General features: G+C 35.8%; 1 protein-coding gene across 2 annotated transcripts in view; it reads left to right on the forward strand.

The window, feature by feature from the left end:
• ITGBL1 (integrin subunit beta like 1) overlaps nt 1-18,892 on the forward strand; it is a 129,678-nt gene that overhangs the window by 37,860 nt on the left and 72,926 nt on the right. For both annotated transcript variants that reach the window (XM_066545153.1, XM_066545154.1), the window contains exon 3: nt 16,835-16,981. In XM_066545153.1, the coding sequence (XP_066401250.1) occupies nt 16,835-16,981 (147 nt within the window). The remainder of the gene's footprint in view (nt 1-16,834; nt 16,982-18,892) is intronic.

Consider the following 18,892-nt stretch of genomic DNA (forward strand, 5'->3'; position numbering starts at 1 on the left):
TACAAAGTAGCAATAACCTATCTTTTTAGATTAGATGAAATTGTGCTTGAATATTATGTAAGCAATCAGGTGAGCCATGTAGAAGATATTAGAAGCACGTGTGATAATTTATATCTGTTTGCTTGATCTTAAAGCATTTCTAAGACTTAAAAAAATATCCACTGTCTAACTAGGATTAAACCAAGCAGTGTTCATAAGAAATTCATGAAGGTGCACTTTTTCCAAGAAAATCACACTATTATATATGTATTTTTTTTACTTGTAATGGAGAAAGATTGCCTAACTTTTATTTTTTATTTGAATATAAGTTTATTTCATTATGATCTAACTTGTTTTTTTGTTATGGACTTCTATATTATAGATCTCTACCAAAGACCCCAGTTGAATACATATTGTAGCTTTGATTGGCAACTGTAATATGAATGAGCTTCTGCTTTGCTCAGTGATTGTCATTCACACATTCTTTGCAGAGAGCATGAATTTGAACTAATGGCAAGAAAATTAAACAGTTCTTCTATTGATTTGTTAATTCTTCTTGTTATAAAGGCATTTCCTTTAGGGAAATTGCATTCTGTTTGGGAATATCTTCTGCAAGGCCTGAATTGATTCTTGATGTGATCAAATCTCATCCTTTTGACTGACAAGGTTGATTCTTTCTGCCAAGAGTTTTATGGGTTTTTTTTTTTTTGCATTTTCTATGTCATTACTTTCTTCTTCCTTCACGTCTTTATTTGGAGTATATGTTTTAATGATTGTCTATATTTCTTCACCCTCCTTTCTTTTATTTCTTCTGAATCCTCACTTCAGTCACATGGTTTTATTGTCTGTGGTGCACATTATATACCAGTCTTTTCTACTCACCTGATGCTGCCTCTTCTTCTCTCCTTGGTTTCTTTTTTCATTTCCTCAGACTCTAATTTCTTCTTCACTTGCTTCTAGGTTCCTTGCACATGTTCTATTTAATACTGTCCTCTGCCTACCCCTACTGCCACAGCCATTTAAAGCAATTGACGTCTTCACCTGGTTCCTATCCCTTCCTCTCCTCCCCAGTATTTTGCATTCCCCTTTCAGCCTATAATTTTATCCTTTGTCTTTTTTCCTATGGGCAAGCCTTGACTTAAAGAATTTATTAAGAAGAAATATGTTCATCATAGCTTTTAAAATTTTAAGTACCATTTACAAAGTAGTTATTTTGATCTTGCGTTTGTGTACACTTTTTTTGTATAAGCCATCATAGTCAGCCTTAACTTAATCCATATTCATAAGGTTCAGGATTGGCACGAATTTGTTGTCCTTGTCTAATCTATCTTTCAAATTGATCTGCTTCTTAAATCAACTAACATATCCATAGTAAACAGACATTATTAATTTCTGTGATAATTGATTTTCCACAGAGTATGAAAGCTAGTTAGGGCTGCACATTGGGGAAGCTCTGGGAAACAAAGCTGTGCTCCCCAAAAGGAGAACAGGGGCACTTGGAGTTGTTCTTGTTTTTTAAAGTCCTATTTTAACTGTTATTAATTGTATTATTTTTGGGTTTTGTGACTTTAGTAAGGTTTTTTTTCCTAGTTAATTCTTTTTGTCTCTTTTTAAAAATTCTATTAATAAACCATTTAATTCACTGACTAGTAAAGGTCTTAGAGTAACTGGAATGGGTTTGTGATTATGTCAAGCTTGAAGAGGCATGAATAACCAGCATGGACAGAAAAATTGAGTGCAGTTCGTGTTGTGTTCCTATTAGTTTGTCTCAGTTAGAAGGAAAAATAGCTTGTTTTTATTCGTGATTTCTGAGCTGTCCATGCTTGCTCCTTTTAGTTTCTAGACCTTTTACTCCCACCTTCTTCCTCAAAATGTTTTAAAAGTGTAGAAGTCCTAAGGAATAAAAAAAATAAATTACTCTATTATCAAGATAGCTTGGTGAAACCTTGTGTTTTGCTCCTTTTTTTTCCTATTGTGTCCTTTAAAATGTTCATTCTCTTCATCTCAAACTCAGAAGAGCAATGGAAGTCTTGTTTACAGAATCTGTAATTTTAGAGGGTTTTTTTCCTCCTCTTTTTTTCATTTATTGCAACAAAAGCTTTTAGGAATTTTATCTTTTGAAAGGTGACAGAGAATCTACCCTTTTTTCTGTGCATGTAAGAGATTTGTTATCAAAAGGCACCTAGCATCCTTTGTTAGAACAGCCTTCGTTTCTTGCTGCTGTGATTGAGCTTTTGAAGATCCTCTGGTTTCATTAGATGAGAAGACACCTCTGTCATGAGCAAGAGTGATTAAACTAGATATTGAAACCAGACATGATCAAATCAATATGAATTTTGCCTTTGACTTCATCTGGCCACTCTCTTCTGTATCCTTCTCATTCTGTATGTTCTCTTCCATTCTTTCCTGGCTGCCTACTCTCTAAGACGGAAATTCACAGTGCAAAGAGTAGGGACAAGCCCCCTGACCTCTGTGGTCTGAGTGTAAAGACAGTGACTGGCTCACCTTGAATACCTGGGGAACATTAGCTAAACTCACTTGTTTTACATGTCTTCTGGTATGTTCTATTCCATATCTATAAAAACTGGGCAATTTTTTTCACCACAGTTTCTGTGAATGTAAATGTCCACACAAGTACCTAGTAATTGATTGTGATATGCTAAGATGATGTGGTAAGAGGACTATATAAATATCTGAAATTAAAAGAATTCAGGGTTTCACCTGAAATTACTTCAGAACTTTGAGCTTCAAACTTTGTAAGGAATAGAAAATGTCATTCAATTGTTTGGATTTTTTCTTTCTAAATTCATTACTTATTACCATTACATTTAAATGTGCATTGAGGAGAATAACAACATAAAGAGACTGAGAAGCTCCAATTATACCACCCACACCTAGGAATAATCTTTTTACACTAAGAATCTGGAACAATGTTTTAAAAGCAAATAAAACAATCTGTTCACCTCCTATCCCTTATGTTCTTTTAATTGAGAAGATTTCCCTGATTTATTTTGAACCAAGAAATAAAAATAGAGTTAATTTCAGTTTGCCATGAATTGCAGGCTCTGGTATTTTTAAAAGGTATAATACTGTGCTGATTACTCTTTGTTTAGAAGGATGGTAATCTGTGCATACTCTCACAGTTGGAGCTCTGTTCCCACCTGCCAGCTATTTTCTCACTGTTTCTCTGGGCAAGGAGGTTTTTGTGTTGCTTTTGATGCAAAGACTAAATAATATAATAGCTCCTACTCTGCAAAAGCCTTTTCCTAAGTTGTCTGGCCTTTTACAGAAAGGTCTGAGCATGTTCACCCACCCAATTATGGTGATGTGCCCAAGGCACTTAAGTTAGTAATCTCTCTATCTTACTAATATGCCTACATTGTTTTTCAGACTGTGCTGTGCAGAACTGTGAGGTGCCATGAACTCTGAAGTTTTCAAAAAGGCAACTGAAGAAATCAGTTCTAATATATATTTCACAAAATATAAGAGGTTTCTGAAAATGATCACGTTATCTGGGAAATGTCTAAGGGTCTAAAAGCAGGAATATGTTATATCCTAGTAAAGACTTTTCTCCAGGCATAAAATCTAAATCAAAGCAAGCTGCTTGTTGGAGCCACTGGCTGTAGTACTTTCATAATTGTCTCAAAATAAATTACCTATCTTATCTATCTATTATTATATTATCATATTACTTTAAATAAATTATTTATATAAAGCTATTGGGAAGTGTCCAAAGAAGGGCCTGGAGGGAAATCAATACAAGGAGTAGCTGAGGTAGTTTGTTTTCTTCAGCCTGGAGAAGAGGAGACTGAGGGAATACCTCACTGCAGTTGCAGCTTCCTCATGAGGGGGAGAGGAGGGGCAGGTGCTGATCCTTGTAGTGACAGGACCTGAGGGGATGATATAAAGATGTGTGAGGGGATATGTGAAGAATATCTTCACTGGGACAGGCTCCCAGGGAAGTGGTCACAGCACCATCCTGACAGAGTTTCAGAAGAATTTGGACAATGCTCTCAGGCACAGGGTGTGACTCTTGTGGTACTCCTGTGCAGGGCCAGGAGCTGGACTTTGATGATTCTTGTCAGTCCCTTCCAACTCAGAATATTCTGTGACACATCTGGAAAAAAGTGAACTTTTTTTTCATCCCTGCCCCCTCCTTCTCTCTGGCAGTCTTCCTACTTATAAAGAAAATGCGATGTATTCCTAAAGAATCATATTTTGAATGCCTGATTTCTTTACCAGTCCTCCTGTTATTCCACTTGCTGAGCCTTCCTTCTAACAGACTCAAGTCACTGGATGAGGAATATTGAGGAATGAGTGAGGATGCTGCCAATCCAGACCTGACCTTTTCTTGCAGACGCTGCAATTGCAATATATTTTAGCCTGTTATCTCAGGAATTAAATTTCTCAAATACCCTATACCATGTTGTGGAAAGTGAAGTCTATTTAATTTCACTGAGGAGCCAGTGCACAGCTTGGTAAATTGGTAAGTCTGTACTTTGAAGAATGTGATAACAACAGGTGCTGCAGGAGGTTTGGCTGGACTGTAGAAAAACTATCAACCTGAGGCATGTTCTAGGAAGCAAGATCCATCTTTATTTTGCTGAACTTCAGATTCTTCTTGAAACTGATAAAGAAAACACTGCAATCTCTGAACAGGTTAAAACTTCACAAATATTTATCTTTTCTGAAAGCATAGGGAAAAGTTTTAGTGTTGAGAGATTATTAGTATTCAAAAAGCAAGGGAAGAAAGACCTAGTACCCAGCTGTACAGTGGGGGAGAAGTATAGCCAAAACAATTATTGAGGAGCATTTGTTTAACATTTGGCAGGAGATAAATGCAGGCACAACTTTACTCAGAATTGTATTTAATTTTTGATCCATGATCTTCATTAGAATGTTGAGGTATAGCCCTTATATGTGTCAGATATTTTCAAAACTTTCTAAAGTGAGATTTTGAGGCACCCATGTTTTTTTCCTCTACTAATGGTCTATTAAAACTATGTGCAATGCTCAGTTGGTTTTTAAATGTTAGTGCAAGCTTGAATACTCTGGTTTTATGCACCTCTTATTTTGTAATGAGTTTTCCCCATATGCTAACAAAAGTTTTGGAGACATTAGTGACTCAATTTCAGGGATTACTAGGTGGTATTTAACAATTTAAATTTGTGACAAGCTGCTGTTTCCAATTTCTGTTTTCTGTGTCGTGTGTATCTATGTTGTTTAAAGAGAAAGGGACCAGATATCCTACCAGACATAATTCTAAGGAACATGGTTAATTATATTTATGATCTTGAGCTATAGGAGGAATGTGCAATCCCTTAATTTCCTACGTATGTAAAAACACCATTTAAAAACCATTAAATAAAATTATCCATTTCAATTAGTTATATTTATCTTGAAATGATGCATAAATTTTGTAAAGCATATACAACTTTGATAACAACTATTTCTATCTCTAAGAGATAACACTTAATATAATTTCAGATGAGAAGGCACATCATCTAGGGGATCCTGGGTTTGAAAATCAAACTCTTTGGATCACCAATCAGTCATTTCTTAAGCACAATTACTGAAAAACAGTAACTTTCATGATGGCGATAGATTTCTTTAAAGTGTAGTCATTGCAGGAGGCCTGTAGTTGTTTTGTGAGGACGTGTGCCCTTTTCTGCCCTCCAGCTCACAATGGAAAGGAGATACAGCATAAAGTTTTTAGCTTCTAACTCAGTGTTGGCTACACAGTCATCAAACAGGCCTTGAGGTTCTCCTGTGTGCAGCTCAGAATTGTGCCAGGCTTGTAATTTTGACCCTTTTGCCACTAGGTTTGCCATGCTGTAAATAGTACTTGACTCACTTTTGTACTCTTGGGAGCAGTCTTACCCAGCTGGCTTGTTCCATGTAATATTTCTGTAACTGGCATGTTTAACGTTGACTTTGTTGACCAGCAGAGAAGCAGAAATGGTAGAATGTCTGGGATTTCATTAGAGAATGCTCAAGAGAATTGTTACACAACTGTGCTAGAGTTTGTTGTTAATCCTTGTGATAAAGGCTCTCGGACTCCATAAGGTGTTGTTTAAAATAGCTTTTATTGGTATCTTTAATTGGAGATAACACGAGAAGGACAAAAAGAAATAGAACAGATAATCTTACATCTCTTTAGGTTGTGCAGCATCAGAAGGACTTCCAATCAAGGCATGTCAGGCTGCCTGAATTCTGTCTGCCCTGAGGTTCACCAGTGTGTGGCCTTCACACCTCTTATGGGATATTCTCTGAGGTAACGATTGTGGGTCATTTTGAATGTCAAACAAAAGCATGTTCACATGAGAACTTTAAGAAAAAGGCAAAGCCACACAGATGGCCACTTATTTCATATGTAATAAATGAAATGTTACACAGCTAATCTGACCTCATCTGGTCCTTAAAGCAAGTTTCAGGTGTCAGCCTGTGCTCGATGTAAACTGCAGTACCAGCTGCATTCATTTTGAATGTGCAGTGTGTATAACATAGCTTTACTCCTAAATAACTTTCTGATATTTTCCTCCCCTCAGTGACCTGATACACTGGTAACATTTGGTTTGTATTTAGCAAGATATATTTTAGCCCTACCATCTTTAGCTATATCTTCAGTACTAATGACCCAGGCATTTGGAGGCACAGTTTTTTATAAATTCATGTGCCCTTTTTTAAAAAAAACCAAACAACCCTGCAGCATTTGTGGGTTTTTCATAGGGAGATGGTGATATTTTTAATCTCATAGGGAGCCAGAAATTGTCCTTCACTGAGGTTTGGTTCATCTCTTTTAGACTTACAGATCCTAAAAGGTTATGTGTAGCCACAGACCATGGAAGGAGCCAGTGGAAGGTATCTGGGACAACGTTTGTTAGTCAACCTGAAGCACACACCAAACTGACTGGACTCAGGAAATGGGGTTGTACTGGCTTTTTTGCTTTTGTGCAGATGATTTTCCTTACAGTAGTTGGTATGTGGCTGTGTCTTGTATCTGTGCTGCAGTGTTGAAAACACAGGGATGTTTCAGCTGTTGCTGAGCAGTGCTTGCACAGAGTCAAGGCTTTTTCTGCCTCTCACCCCACAAGGGAACAAGCTGGGGTGCGCAAGGAGCTGGATCAGGATAGGTGACCCCAGCTGACTTTGGGCATGTCCTGTATGGTGTCATGCTCAGCATAAATAGTTTGGGAAAGAAGGAGGGATGGCATTTCTCTTCCCAAATTTGGGAAAGAAGGAGGGATGGCATTTCTCTTCCCAAATTACCGTCGTGTTTGATACAGAGCAGCTTTCCTGAGGATGGCTGAACACCTGCCTGCCAATGGGAAGTGGTGAATGAATTCCTTGTTTTGCCTTGTTTGTGTGCACAGCTTTTACTTTACCTATTAAACAGTCTTTACCTCAACCCATGAGTTTTCTCACTTCTTCCATTCCAGTTCTCTCCCCCATCCTACAAGGGGTGACTTCTCTGAAAGTTATCTTACGGAAAGGAGTTAAATCTCTCAGGTGTAATTTTGTTTGACATGTGCAGTATCTGTGCAAAAATCTACACTGGGACAGTAATATATGGAAAAGCAGTCCTCTAAAAAAGCTAAAAAATACTTACTCTGCCTATTTAAAGATCTTCTTACTTAAAAGTTGATTATTTTTGATCTTCAGAAAAGAGAAACCATTTGGTTAAAAATAAGTAGGAAATCTTTCACAGAAGAATTGAATTATTAATGTTAGCCTTGACTCTAGACTGTTTTGATGGATAAAACTAATTTATCTCTGTCTCCCTGAGATATTTATATCATCTGTCTAAACAGCATGAGTCACATTTAAAATGATATCAACTTGTGCCACCTCCAGGATAACAAACTGGAGCTGGTTCAGCTAAGTGTTGCTTTCCTTTATTTTTATCATTCAAAATATCCAATTGATTTTTGAGTCAGTTCACTGTACAGGGAATTTGAATCCATAGCCAAGAGGGGAAAAAGAGATGTCACTGATCAGCAGTGACATTTATGCTTGCTTGTATTTTGGACATTCTTACTACAGGTAGAGGAATGTGGGTTGTCTTTGTTTCTTGATGTATGTTTATGTACAGATAGGCACAAATTTTTCAATACTAAGTACACATGTGTAGTAATAAAACACATAGGTTTTTTTACAAATACAGCTGTGGTTTTTTTATACATTTCAAGTAAAAGACTCAAGCTATGTGAAAGACCGTTTGGTCTCAGAGCACTGTCCGGTACTAAGAGTGCTAAAAGTACGCATTATCCCTGCCATGTGTTGCAGCTGCAAACAATGAAATTGGAATAGAAATATTTGGAAAACTTTTATCTCTTGCTCACTTTTTATTTTTTTTCTAAACTATGATGAAAAAATTATTTTAGGATTTTTCATGAAATTAACTTCCAAAAACTTTTTTTTTACATCATTTTGAATTCTTTGATATTAAAAATAATTATTAAAAGAATTATTAGACATTATGCTTTTTTTTTTTTTTGCATTTACTTGCTGAAAACATTAGTTTCTAATACCTTGTTAGGCATTTAAGCAGAAGCAGGATGGAAACATAAAAAGGGCTACACAATTGTATAACCTGACACAAAGAGTTGTGTGCTGAGAAATTTTAAGAGCACAGGAGACAATCTCACCTATATCTGTTTCATGCTGAGACAGATATTTGAGAGGGGGAAAAAATTCAAAAATTTATTTCAAGTAATAGACCTTGTAAAAGAGTGAAAATTCTTCCTTGCTTCTTTCAGAAACGGTTGCTCTGAAATTCTGAAATATAGGATTATAGTAGCATATATAAAAATAAAGTACTATGACCAGTATATGCAATAAAAATCTTATTATAATTTAGTTTGTAATCTTGTCAGTAGAATTGCAATTGTCAGTAAATATAGTTTTAAATTCCAAGACTAAATAAAATCATTCATGATGACCTCTTTGGGCAGAGAAAGATAACTATGATGTGAGTAGTGGAGAGTATTCAGACATTCCAGGTGGCCGCAATTTTTTAGATTTTATTTTTAATTTTTTTAAATTTCAGTTTAATTTTCTCATCTATTTTAGGTTTTAAAGATACTGATTTTAAGGTATTTTTTGATCTGATCCATAGATTCTTATTATATGTATTTATCTAATACAGGTCATGTATGACATTGATTTAAATTTTAAGTGTTTTCTTAAAATACTCTTCTGCAAATGCTAATACATTTTATCTCCAAATTTAGCAATAGTGCTTTTAAATTAGCTTATTTGCACAACTTGTGTTCAGAGATGATTAGAAGATTTATAAACTCCTGAATTCACACTGACACAAGTCAACATGAAACAAAGATGTTATTGCTGTGAATACTTTAGAGTATGTATACTAGAAATAGCCACTGTGTTTAGTTGATTAATAACCTGGAAATTAAATACCATCAGCAGTCATGCCCTCACACTTATCTCTGGTAATTTTTCTCTATTTTAATGCAGGTTCTGATTGATTTTTTTCATTTTAGAACACTGTTTGATATTTGTTTACTAAAACACTGTTCTAAGTTATCCCTCCAACACACGGCGCAAGTGGAATTTTTTTTGCTTTTTCCATAGAAAGTTCCTACGGTCATTTGTTTAGGTTTAATCCACACTCTGTTGGAGTTAGGATTTAACATTTATGAAGCTTTCATTATCAAGGTGCTTCCAGTAATAACTAGATTGAGATGGTTTGTCATCAGTTTTCATTTTAACTCTGAAAATCCATTTCAGAAAAACTTAAATGTGTTTGGGGAATCCAATCACTGCAGAGCATTGAGAGGCAAACTGTGCTACAGACCTTGTGTGCTCGTCTTTGTCACTCAGTCTCTCGGGCTCCCCACAGCCCAGTGCTCAGTGGTTTTCTCTCTTCCTCTGGGCTGCTCCGAGGTCTGGACACCTTAAATAAACGTGGATAAATTGGTTTAATGTGAGAGGATCTAAGTTCGAATGTAGTGAGTTTTCTTTTCATTTTTAATAGCCTTTTGAGAGATAAGGTTAAGTTTCTTTTCATCCTTAAAGGTCTCTCCTGTGTTGCTTTTAAAATCTCTGATGAAATTCTTATCAGGACTGTGGCTTGTTGATAAAGGAGCTTCACTGACAAAATTGGCTTGAAATGTTCTGTTATCATCAGGCTGCTTTTCCCTTGAAATTTCCTCCTGGATTTTTGAGCATTGTTTCTAAATTCCAGTCCTCTTGGTCAATCCATAGTTTAACCTCATCCTGTCAGCACAAGGAGAATAACAAGTGGTTGTGATGTGAAGGAGGAGACAGTATTCTTGTGAAAACCCCAGTGTCAAGAAGACCTGGATTTTGTTGGAGGCAATGCAACATAGACAACTAGGACCCCAACCCTAAAAAGAGATTAATTACAGATACCGAGATGGAGAAAAAAGTAATAATACCAACTTCTTATTTTTTCCCCCCTAAAACTGCAACTCTAATGATTCTTAAAAAGGAGATTCAGAGAAATGCTTCATCTGAGTTCAAGTCACAGATATTGAGAATCTCAAATGCAGTTAAATAGAGTAGTCCATTTTGCAAATCCTATTTTAGTGTAATCTGAAATGTTTTCCCTAGCTTTTCATTGTTGTAAAGTAGCACAATCTGTTTCACTTACTACTGGAAAGAAAGTTATCCATTTGGAAAGAAATATTGAAAACATCCTCATTGTGCTGGTCTAGGTTGAAAGTGCAGAACAATGTTTTAATTTTTTTTTTCAAAATTTTCTACTCTTACAATTGAATTATCCTTCCTATCCAATATCCCAATCAGAATTTGGAATCCATAACAAAAAAATCTTCATATTTCTTCACCTATTTAATGAATTGGTTTTTTCAGATTTAAAAAGCACTTCAGAAATCATTCATGGGTTTCTAAAAATGCATAGTAATGTGCCGAATTAATTTATCATTCCAGCTGCTGATTTTCTTCTGATGACTAACTTCATGCTTGAGAGAGAAATCCTTAGCATAAGCATCTCACCTGCCTGTATAAGATTGATTCCATTACAATTTTAAAATTGCCCTCAATTGTGTTCTTACATAGAATAATTGGGCTTTTGCTATCAAAAACATGTGGCAGCAAGGATGTCTGAGTATATTTTAGTGTCTGGCCAAACAGCCTGGATCTTTGCACTCAAGTATGACACATCTTTTGATGTGAGGGTTACTTTGCTATAACTCATGTGGCACAACCACATAAATAGGTATTGTTCCAAAGGCAGTATTTCCAGTTGTGTTTACTTAATGAGCCAAGCATTTATTTAAAAGCTTTGGCAGTTTAATAATCACATGACCATAGTTTCACAGTTCCTTCTAGACATGGAGGACTCTATTTGTCTTGCTGAGAAAAATGGTGACTGTAATTTCAAAGGTAGCATGTTGCTTCATTGGGCTGTTTGTTTGTTTTTAAACTAGCTACCTCTAGTCATACATAACATCTGAAAGCTCTGAAGTACCAAGATGTTTATCCTTACCAAAATTTCTATGACAAAATCAATTATCAATATTTTCTTTATAAAGAAGTGTTTTTAAGCTCATCATTTGGACTCCTGGTGATGTTTTTGTGTGGCAGAGGTTATCCAGAGAATGAAAGATACAGGTGTTAAACCTAGTCATCTTTTTTCAATTTAAGGTCTTAACATGAAGACCAGTCTTTTCTTATTTTTTCTTTCTGTTAAGGAGTCTACATTTTTGTGCTCTACCACTGCTCTGTAGAAAAGATAGTCATGGCAGATAAACATGCATACATTCACACATGCTCTTAGGAAGAGCATGGGAGGTGACAAACCAAGTAGTTTGTTTTGACTGATTTCATTGCCTATGGAAAGTTTAAGCACAAGGATGTAGCCAATTTCAGTCACAGTGAATGTAATGTAATAAAAAATATTAAAGAAAACTGGTACAAACGTGGAGAGAGTCTTTTCCAGTAAGATGCACAAAAAACCCAATACTACTGCTGAATGATGCAATTTCTTCTGACCCATAAAAACCAAATCCATGCTCAAACTTAGTTTCTGGTCCATCCAATAATTATTTAATAAAATTGTTTTTATAAAGCAATGCAGTTCAACCTGTAACTAAGCTGACATCCTGCTCCTTTTTCTATTCAAAATATGTCAGAATATTTAAACCCTGACATTGAATATTGTATAGATAAGTGAAGCAAAAGAACATAAATGAATGATCTGTATTTTCATGCAAAGGTATCTAATGATGCATCAAACTCCAAAGTCCCAGCTTTCCAGCAGTTTAGTGAAAAAAGACAGACAACCTCTGAGGTCTGTTCAGCCCACACAGGACCTGAGTCACTCTGCAGAAGTGCCTGTCTCTCATGATAGATTACACACAGAGCTCAGCAAAAGCAGGCTTCCAAATCGATGCCCTGAATATTTGCAATACAGATGTGTTTTCAGAACTTCTTATCAGAGATTTTACCTTTGTATCTTCACTATTGGACCTGTAGGTGTGCAAATATGTAGTAGAAAAATATTTTAGAAGGCACTTAGGTTGAGGTCAAGGGTCTAAGCAGAAAAGTATGTGATCAGAGCCAAATGCTATGGTTTAAATTGCCATCTTTTTGCTCAGATGTTTTAATTCCCAACCAGTTGTAACTTTGCAAGTGGCTAAAATTCTGCAAATGTTTTCTCTGGATAACTTGACTTAGTCTTCCAAAGTGTAGAGACCTAATGGCAGTTTGCAAGGATAAACTGGGCTCAGGACCATATCCTATACATTGTGTGAATAATTTCAAATGCAGATTTGTTACCTCTTCCTGTCCCTAGTCAGGAAGGCTTGTCAGCTGAAGGCTTAGTCACACCGTGTTTCCAGAGCTGATGTCAATATGCAGTCACATTCTTCTTGCTGTTTCCAGCTGGGGAGGTATTAGCCTGTGACATCATTTCCTTGCCCCTAGTGTGTAATTCTGTGCCTTTATTTCCAATTTCAACCCACTTTTACTACTTCAGTCCTTCAGTTTGTCAGTCCAGTTATTTCTGTATGATCTCTCATCTTCACCTCTCTAGTGAGGTTTTATAGGTTTGTCATTGCCAAATGTTATTTGTATTATCTGAACTTCATTGTCAGTATCAGTAAAACACACAGAGTTCCAAAAACATCATTTGAAACATAGCCATACATCTTCTATTCCAGTAATATGCCTTTTTGTCCTAATATTGTTTCCTTCCTTTAAACTATGTTGTGATTCTTTGGCATTTCTAGAGCATTTTTTCCTTTCATGGGAGGCGTTGTGTCCAACACATATGATCCTATCACATGGATTTCCTATGTTCCTTTTCTAAGAATATTCATTATCTCAAACAAGATATGCCAGGTTATTTTGGCTCAATGATAGTCTATTTTGGGGTAAAGCTGTTATTCATTATATTCCATTTTCATTACTTCAGTGTCTGTAGCTATGCAATGCTTCATAGTTTATTTCAAATCCTGGCACAGCTCAGGAGGTAACAGGCATTTTTTTTGATGTTGTCTGGATCATGTACACTCCTTTTCCTGAAAAGAAATAAAAGCTAGGTTTTACTTTTCAGACCCTTGATTGCCAGCCTGATAGATTCATTAATAGTCTTTGTTGCTGAACTGCCCTTTTTATGTACAAGTATTTTAAGTACTCTCACATGGAGGTTATGAAGTCTTGCCCTCTTGATCCAAACACTTCCTTAAAAATAGTTTTATGTCTTTGTTTTCTTCTCATCTTGGGTGAGTAATTTTCATTTCCAGAGAGCATGTCATTAGCCACACTGCATTTGCTACTGGTAGTCAACATCCCCATATTAGTTTTGTTTTACACTGCCTGTAAATTGTCTTTAATCTTAACTGTTTTTTTCTGCTTGGTGAAGCCACTCTTTTTTCCTGTTTTCTTTTTATTTGGATGATGAAAGTACATTTTAGTACTTGAAATTTTGCAAGATCTGACCCTGCCTAACATTTTCTGTTCTCACTTTCTTCATATATTTTCTACACATCTGACAGTTTTCCTCGCTTATTAATTTTATATTACAGCCTAAAAGCTTTCTGCATAGTCCAGATATACTCTCTGATGTGACTGCTCATCTAGTTAGAAATGGAGCCATTTGCTATAGAATGTTTCTCCCTCCCAATGTTTGAAACTGCAAGTTTTTCACAGTCTTCAGAGAGCCTTTTTCTTAAAGGAATTATTGCATTTCCTTGAGTCTTCCTATTTTTTTCTTTTTTTTGTTGTTGTGTTGTTGATGATGATTTTTAGTGGATTTCTGATTTATTTGTGTTTAGAATTTATTTTTGTTGCAGTTATCTTTTTAAAAAATGGAATGAATGTGTCATCACTTTGAGATACAGCTTTCTTGACCAGCAATTTAGTGAGGTCTTATACTTCACTTTTCTCAAGTTCTTTGTCACATCCTCAAATAACTGGGTCTACCTTTTATTGCTAAAATTTATTTTTTGGGAAGTTGCAATCTCACCTCATAGCTTTCATAGTGATAGTTACTCCTTATTTACTATTTCATAAAATTATATGCTTTCTAAATAATGCAGAAATTTATACACAACAAATGGGATCCTACAAAAACCTCTCTTAAAGAAAAGGGTTTTTTATATTACCCACTAATTAACTTCTATGCTTTCTCTAATTTTCTTACAGTTTATCGCATACTTAGTTTGTACTTCATCACATCATTATTTTTGTCTTGAGGAAGGCAATAGTATTGGTACATGTGGGTGTGGGAAATAAGCAAAAAGGGGATTCCTATGTCAAACTGACTTGCAGATCAATTGCATTATCCATGTGACAGGGAAAATGCAGTGAGGTATACAAGTTATTGCAGGCAGTTATAGCCCTCTACACTTCAATGTAGTCCTTTCAACCAGATTTTTGTGCAGAATATTGCCATTGCTCTACAATTTAAAAAAAAATTCAAATGGCAAAATTATGAAAATCATGTGTGCAATCTTATAAATTCATACTAGTTAGATTCCTGACAGTTTCTTTCAGTTGCATGCAAATGATCTTTCATTATGTCTCAAAATTTTATTAATTTTGGATTTTTAGTGTTTTCTTGTTAATTAACTCCTCTGCATAACCTCTTTCATGAGAATATTCTATTCATTTTCTTTCAACAGACTGTGTTGCATTTTAAGTGAAATTATTAATTTCTTTCATGCATCATGTGTTAGATCTCTAACTGAGAGAGGTTAGTGCTGCTGGACCATTGGTAATAATTGATTCAGAGTGGTTTCTGCCTTACTCTGTCATTTAGACATGGGAATGGGAAAATGAGTCCTACTTTTATTAGAATATCTTTTCTTCACCAGCAGACATCAAACTGTTAAATCACAATAGTGCCTAATATAAAGAATGCAAAGTCATAGTGACAAGTAATCCTTCAAGGGAAGGAAAATTGATATGTTTTTTCTTTACATTTTTGTAAACTACCCTAGGATTTATCACCACTTTCTGGATTGGCTTTGTGCTGTTGTCTGTCAGTGAAGCAGAGTAGTTAGTAGAGTAGGTTTTATTCTGTATTTTATGTCCTTTTTTTTGTTTTACTTTACCAATGGAGAGTTATTCAGCAGTTTTTAAGATGGCAACTCATGTTTTGAAACAATAACTAATATATTCTCTTATGTTTTTGGTTTATGTTTTTTGCAGCTATTGAACTGTATCTTGTCTTAGGACCATGTTGGAAGGCAAGCAAAGTTTTCTTGAGCAACAAAAGAATTTTTTTCTTATTAAAATTGTCATTTACAATAGTTATTTAAACTCCTTCTTACTGGCATCAGACTGGGCTTGTATTTTTCAGGCAGTTGACTCTAACCAGGGGAATAGATGTATTTAAAATAGACTGCAATTAGATTCTGGTTTTAAGATGCATTGATAGGATGGGAATATTATGTAAATCAGATATATATTTAAAAGATATGTATTTTAAAATTTAATTCTCTGTTTTGAAAGAGATGCAATTGTTTTCACATTTGCTACCTAAAATTGTATAGGAATGCTACAGAATGAAGTACTAAAAGTTTGCTCCTGGAAGTTAGTGTAAAAAACGATACTTTGTATGCAACATAAATAGTGAAAATTGTCCAGCCTCTCATCCACCAGTGCCCCCAAGTCCTTCTGGGCAGGGCTGCTCCTGGTCTGTTCATCCCCCAGCCTGTGTTGATACTGGGGGTTGCCCCAGCCCAGGTGCAGCACCTTGCTCTTGGTCTTGTTAATCCACATGAGATTCCAAGGGACCTTCTTCTTGAGCCTGTCCATGTCCCTCTGGATGGCATCACATTCTTCAGGTGTGTCAGCTACCCCACTCAGCTTGGTGACATCTCCCAATTTGCTGATGGTGCACTTGATCCCTTTGTCTATGTCATTAGGAAGATAATCAATAACACTGGTCGCAGTACAGATCCCTGAGGGATTCCACCTGTCAGTAGCGTCCTCCAGGACTCTCAGTGTGATCCCCAACCAAGTCCTTGTGCACCTAACACCTCACCCATCAAATCTATCTCTCTCCACTTTAGAGAAGGATGTTGTGGGCAACTGTGCCTAATGCACTACAGAAGTTCAGATAAATGACATCTGTGGCTCTTCCCTTGTTCACTGATGTAGTCATTCCATCGCAGAATGGCAAAAGTTGGTCAAGCAGGCCTTGGCCTTGGTGGAGCCATGTGCTGGCTGTCTCCCTGCTATTTTTAATTGCATATGAACTCTGTTAAGTTAATCTGTTAGTCATATTCATTTAAAGATGTAATTGATGGAATCTATTTTAAAAGCTGGATAAGAAAATACCACTTTCTGAATGAGGAAAGAAGGGTCTTGACACACTCTTTCCTTCCTTTGCTAGGCCATGGAAAGTGTGACTGTGGGAAGTGCAAATGTGATGAAGGCTGGTATGGTGAAGCTTGTCAGTATCCAACTACTTGCAATCTTACAAGGAAGAAAAGCAATGAAATGTGCAAGAATTCTCAAGATATCATCTGTTCTGGTGCAGGTAAGATGTCTTTTGTTGCTTTTGATACCTTAGTGCTCTCCCAGTGTTATCTTGAGAGTCACTGTCATTTCTAACTAGTACTTTTGTATAGTATGTTTCAAGAGACTCAGAGTAACTGTAGGTGAACTAAAATGTTTAATTTTCCCATAGGCTTATTTCTGTGCATATAATGTACGCTGATTAGGAACACCTACTTTAATACTCTGATTTATCCACAGCTGTTGTGAATTGATGAAACTGCAACTGTGCAATTTATTTTCCTCATGAGAATGTTGTTGCAATGGCATTAACACAGGAAGTGATGTAACTTCTATCAAATGTTTGTGTTTACAGAATCCAGAAATGGCATTTGCAAATATTTTTCCTGGACATTAATAGGCTGTGCAATTTTTTGAGACACTTTAGAATTGTACCTGTGATTATTAAAATCAGTTGTAGAAGATGCGTTGAATCATTTAAAGGAGCATTTCCATCTTCACTATTCTGATTTGGTATCACTCTATACTCTAATTGTTTAGTTTTATAAACATCCTAACTTAAATAGGTCTTTTCCTTGAAAAAAAAAATCAGAGGAAAACCAAATGGCATTTTAGAAGACTTTATTAAAGAATGGTACCATTTTAAAGGGCATTTTCTACCAATTAAGTTTTGTGCCCAGAAACTGCCTTCTGGTTTTTCCATTACATTGACCTCCAAATGGAAAAATGTTTTAAGAATGCCACTTTTGCTCACCATTGCTGGTCTTTAATTTGTGTTGGAATCCACACATTTTCATACAAGTAAATTTCTCACAAGTTAGTTGCTGACATGAGCAAAAAATCCCAAGCATTTGTGGGACTTGTTAGAGAGAAGGTAGAGGGTAAGAAACCAGTTCAACATAAAACTATTAGCATGCAGCACACTGAGTAAATGATACACTTAATGTCTAACATAGATGTATGAAACTTGCTATCGAGAGAGCCATGAGAGATAGCTAAATGAGAAACTGACTTTCAAAAATAAGTATATCTCCCTGTACTTAGTCAAACTTCTTAAAGAGCCTCTTTCTTTCCTTGGTTAGTAGTGACCCCAGTCTTCACAGGAAAATGAACATAGCTTAACAGCCACTCCAAGTAGCTAAGGGGGAAGTGTTTGTGGCATCATGAGAAGAATAAATGGTTTTGCTTTTGCTGATATTAAACAGGACAGGAATTCCAGTGAGACTGACTAGGGAGTTTGGCTAACTTTGATGGACTGTATTTTGCCTTGGTGGGATTGCCTTTTGATCTGCTGCTAACATTGTCATTGAGGTCTGGGCTCTGTTTTGTAATTGCCAACAAAAGATAGGAAGGGATGGCATGAGCTGTTACAAACACAGATAATTATTTATTGTAGCTTTTTTCAGTAACCAATCAAGATCCACCTAAAAATTCATTTTTCTGACTTAGTTCCTAATCATTTGTCAGAACAACTAGGGTATCCTACCTAAACTGAGGTTCTCTATGTGAGCAATCTTCTCTTTCCCCAGTGGAAAGAATGAACATTTTTATTATACACCAGCTCTCTGACCTGTTTAGAATCTCTGACCAGTATAAGAATCAATTTTCTGTAGTATCTTCTTTCCTGTTCAGGAATTATCTGTAATCATGACAGTTTTCTCAAAAATTGCATTTGTATTTGTTTGCTACAAGTATTTGTAGCAAATAACTCTAGCTCTGTAGGCTACTTATGTTGTATTGTCAGTTGTAGTATCATTATTATTAACTTACTATATTAGCTCTTGCATACATTTTTACAATTTACTCTTTTAGAATGACCATGTCTGTCACAAAGCCCAGTACTTCTGTTCTTTGGATTAATGTGGCATTTATTAAAAGTCATGCTATGCTTGTGAGGGTAAAAACATCAACTTGTTTCTGCAATCTTGTGTAA

The sequence above is a fragment of the Molothrus aeneus genome, chromosome 2 (genome assembly GCF_037042795.1).
Source record: "Molothrus aeneus isolate 106 chromosome 2, BPBGC_Maene_1.0, whole genome shotgun sequence".
NCBI lineage: Eukaryota > Metazoa > Chordata > Aves > Passeriformes > Icteridae > Molothrus > Molothrus aeneus.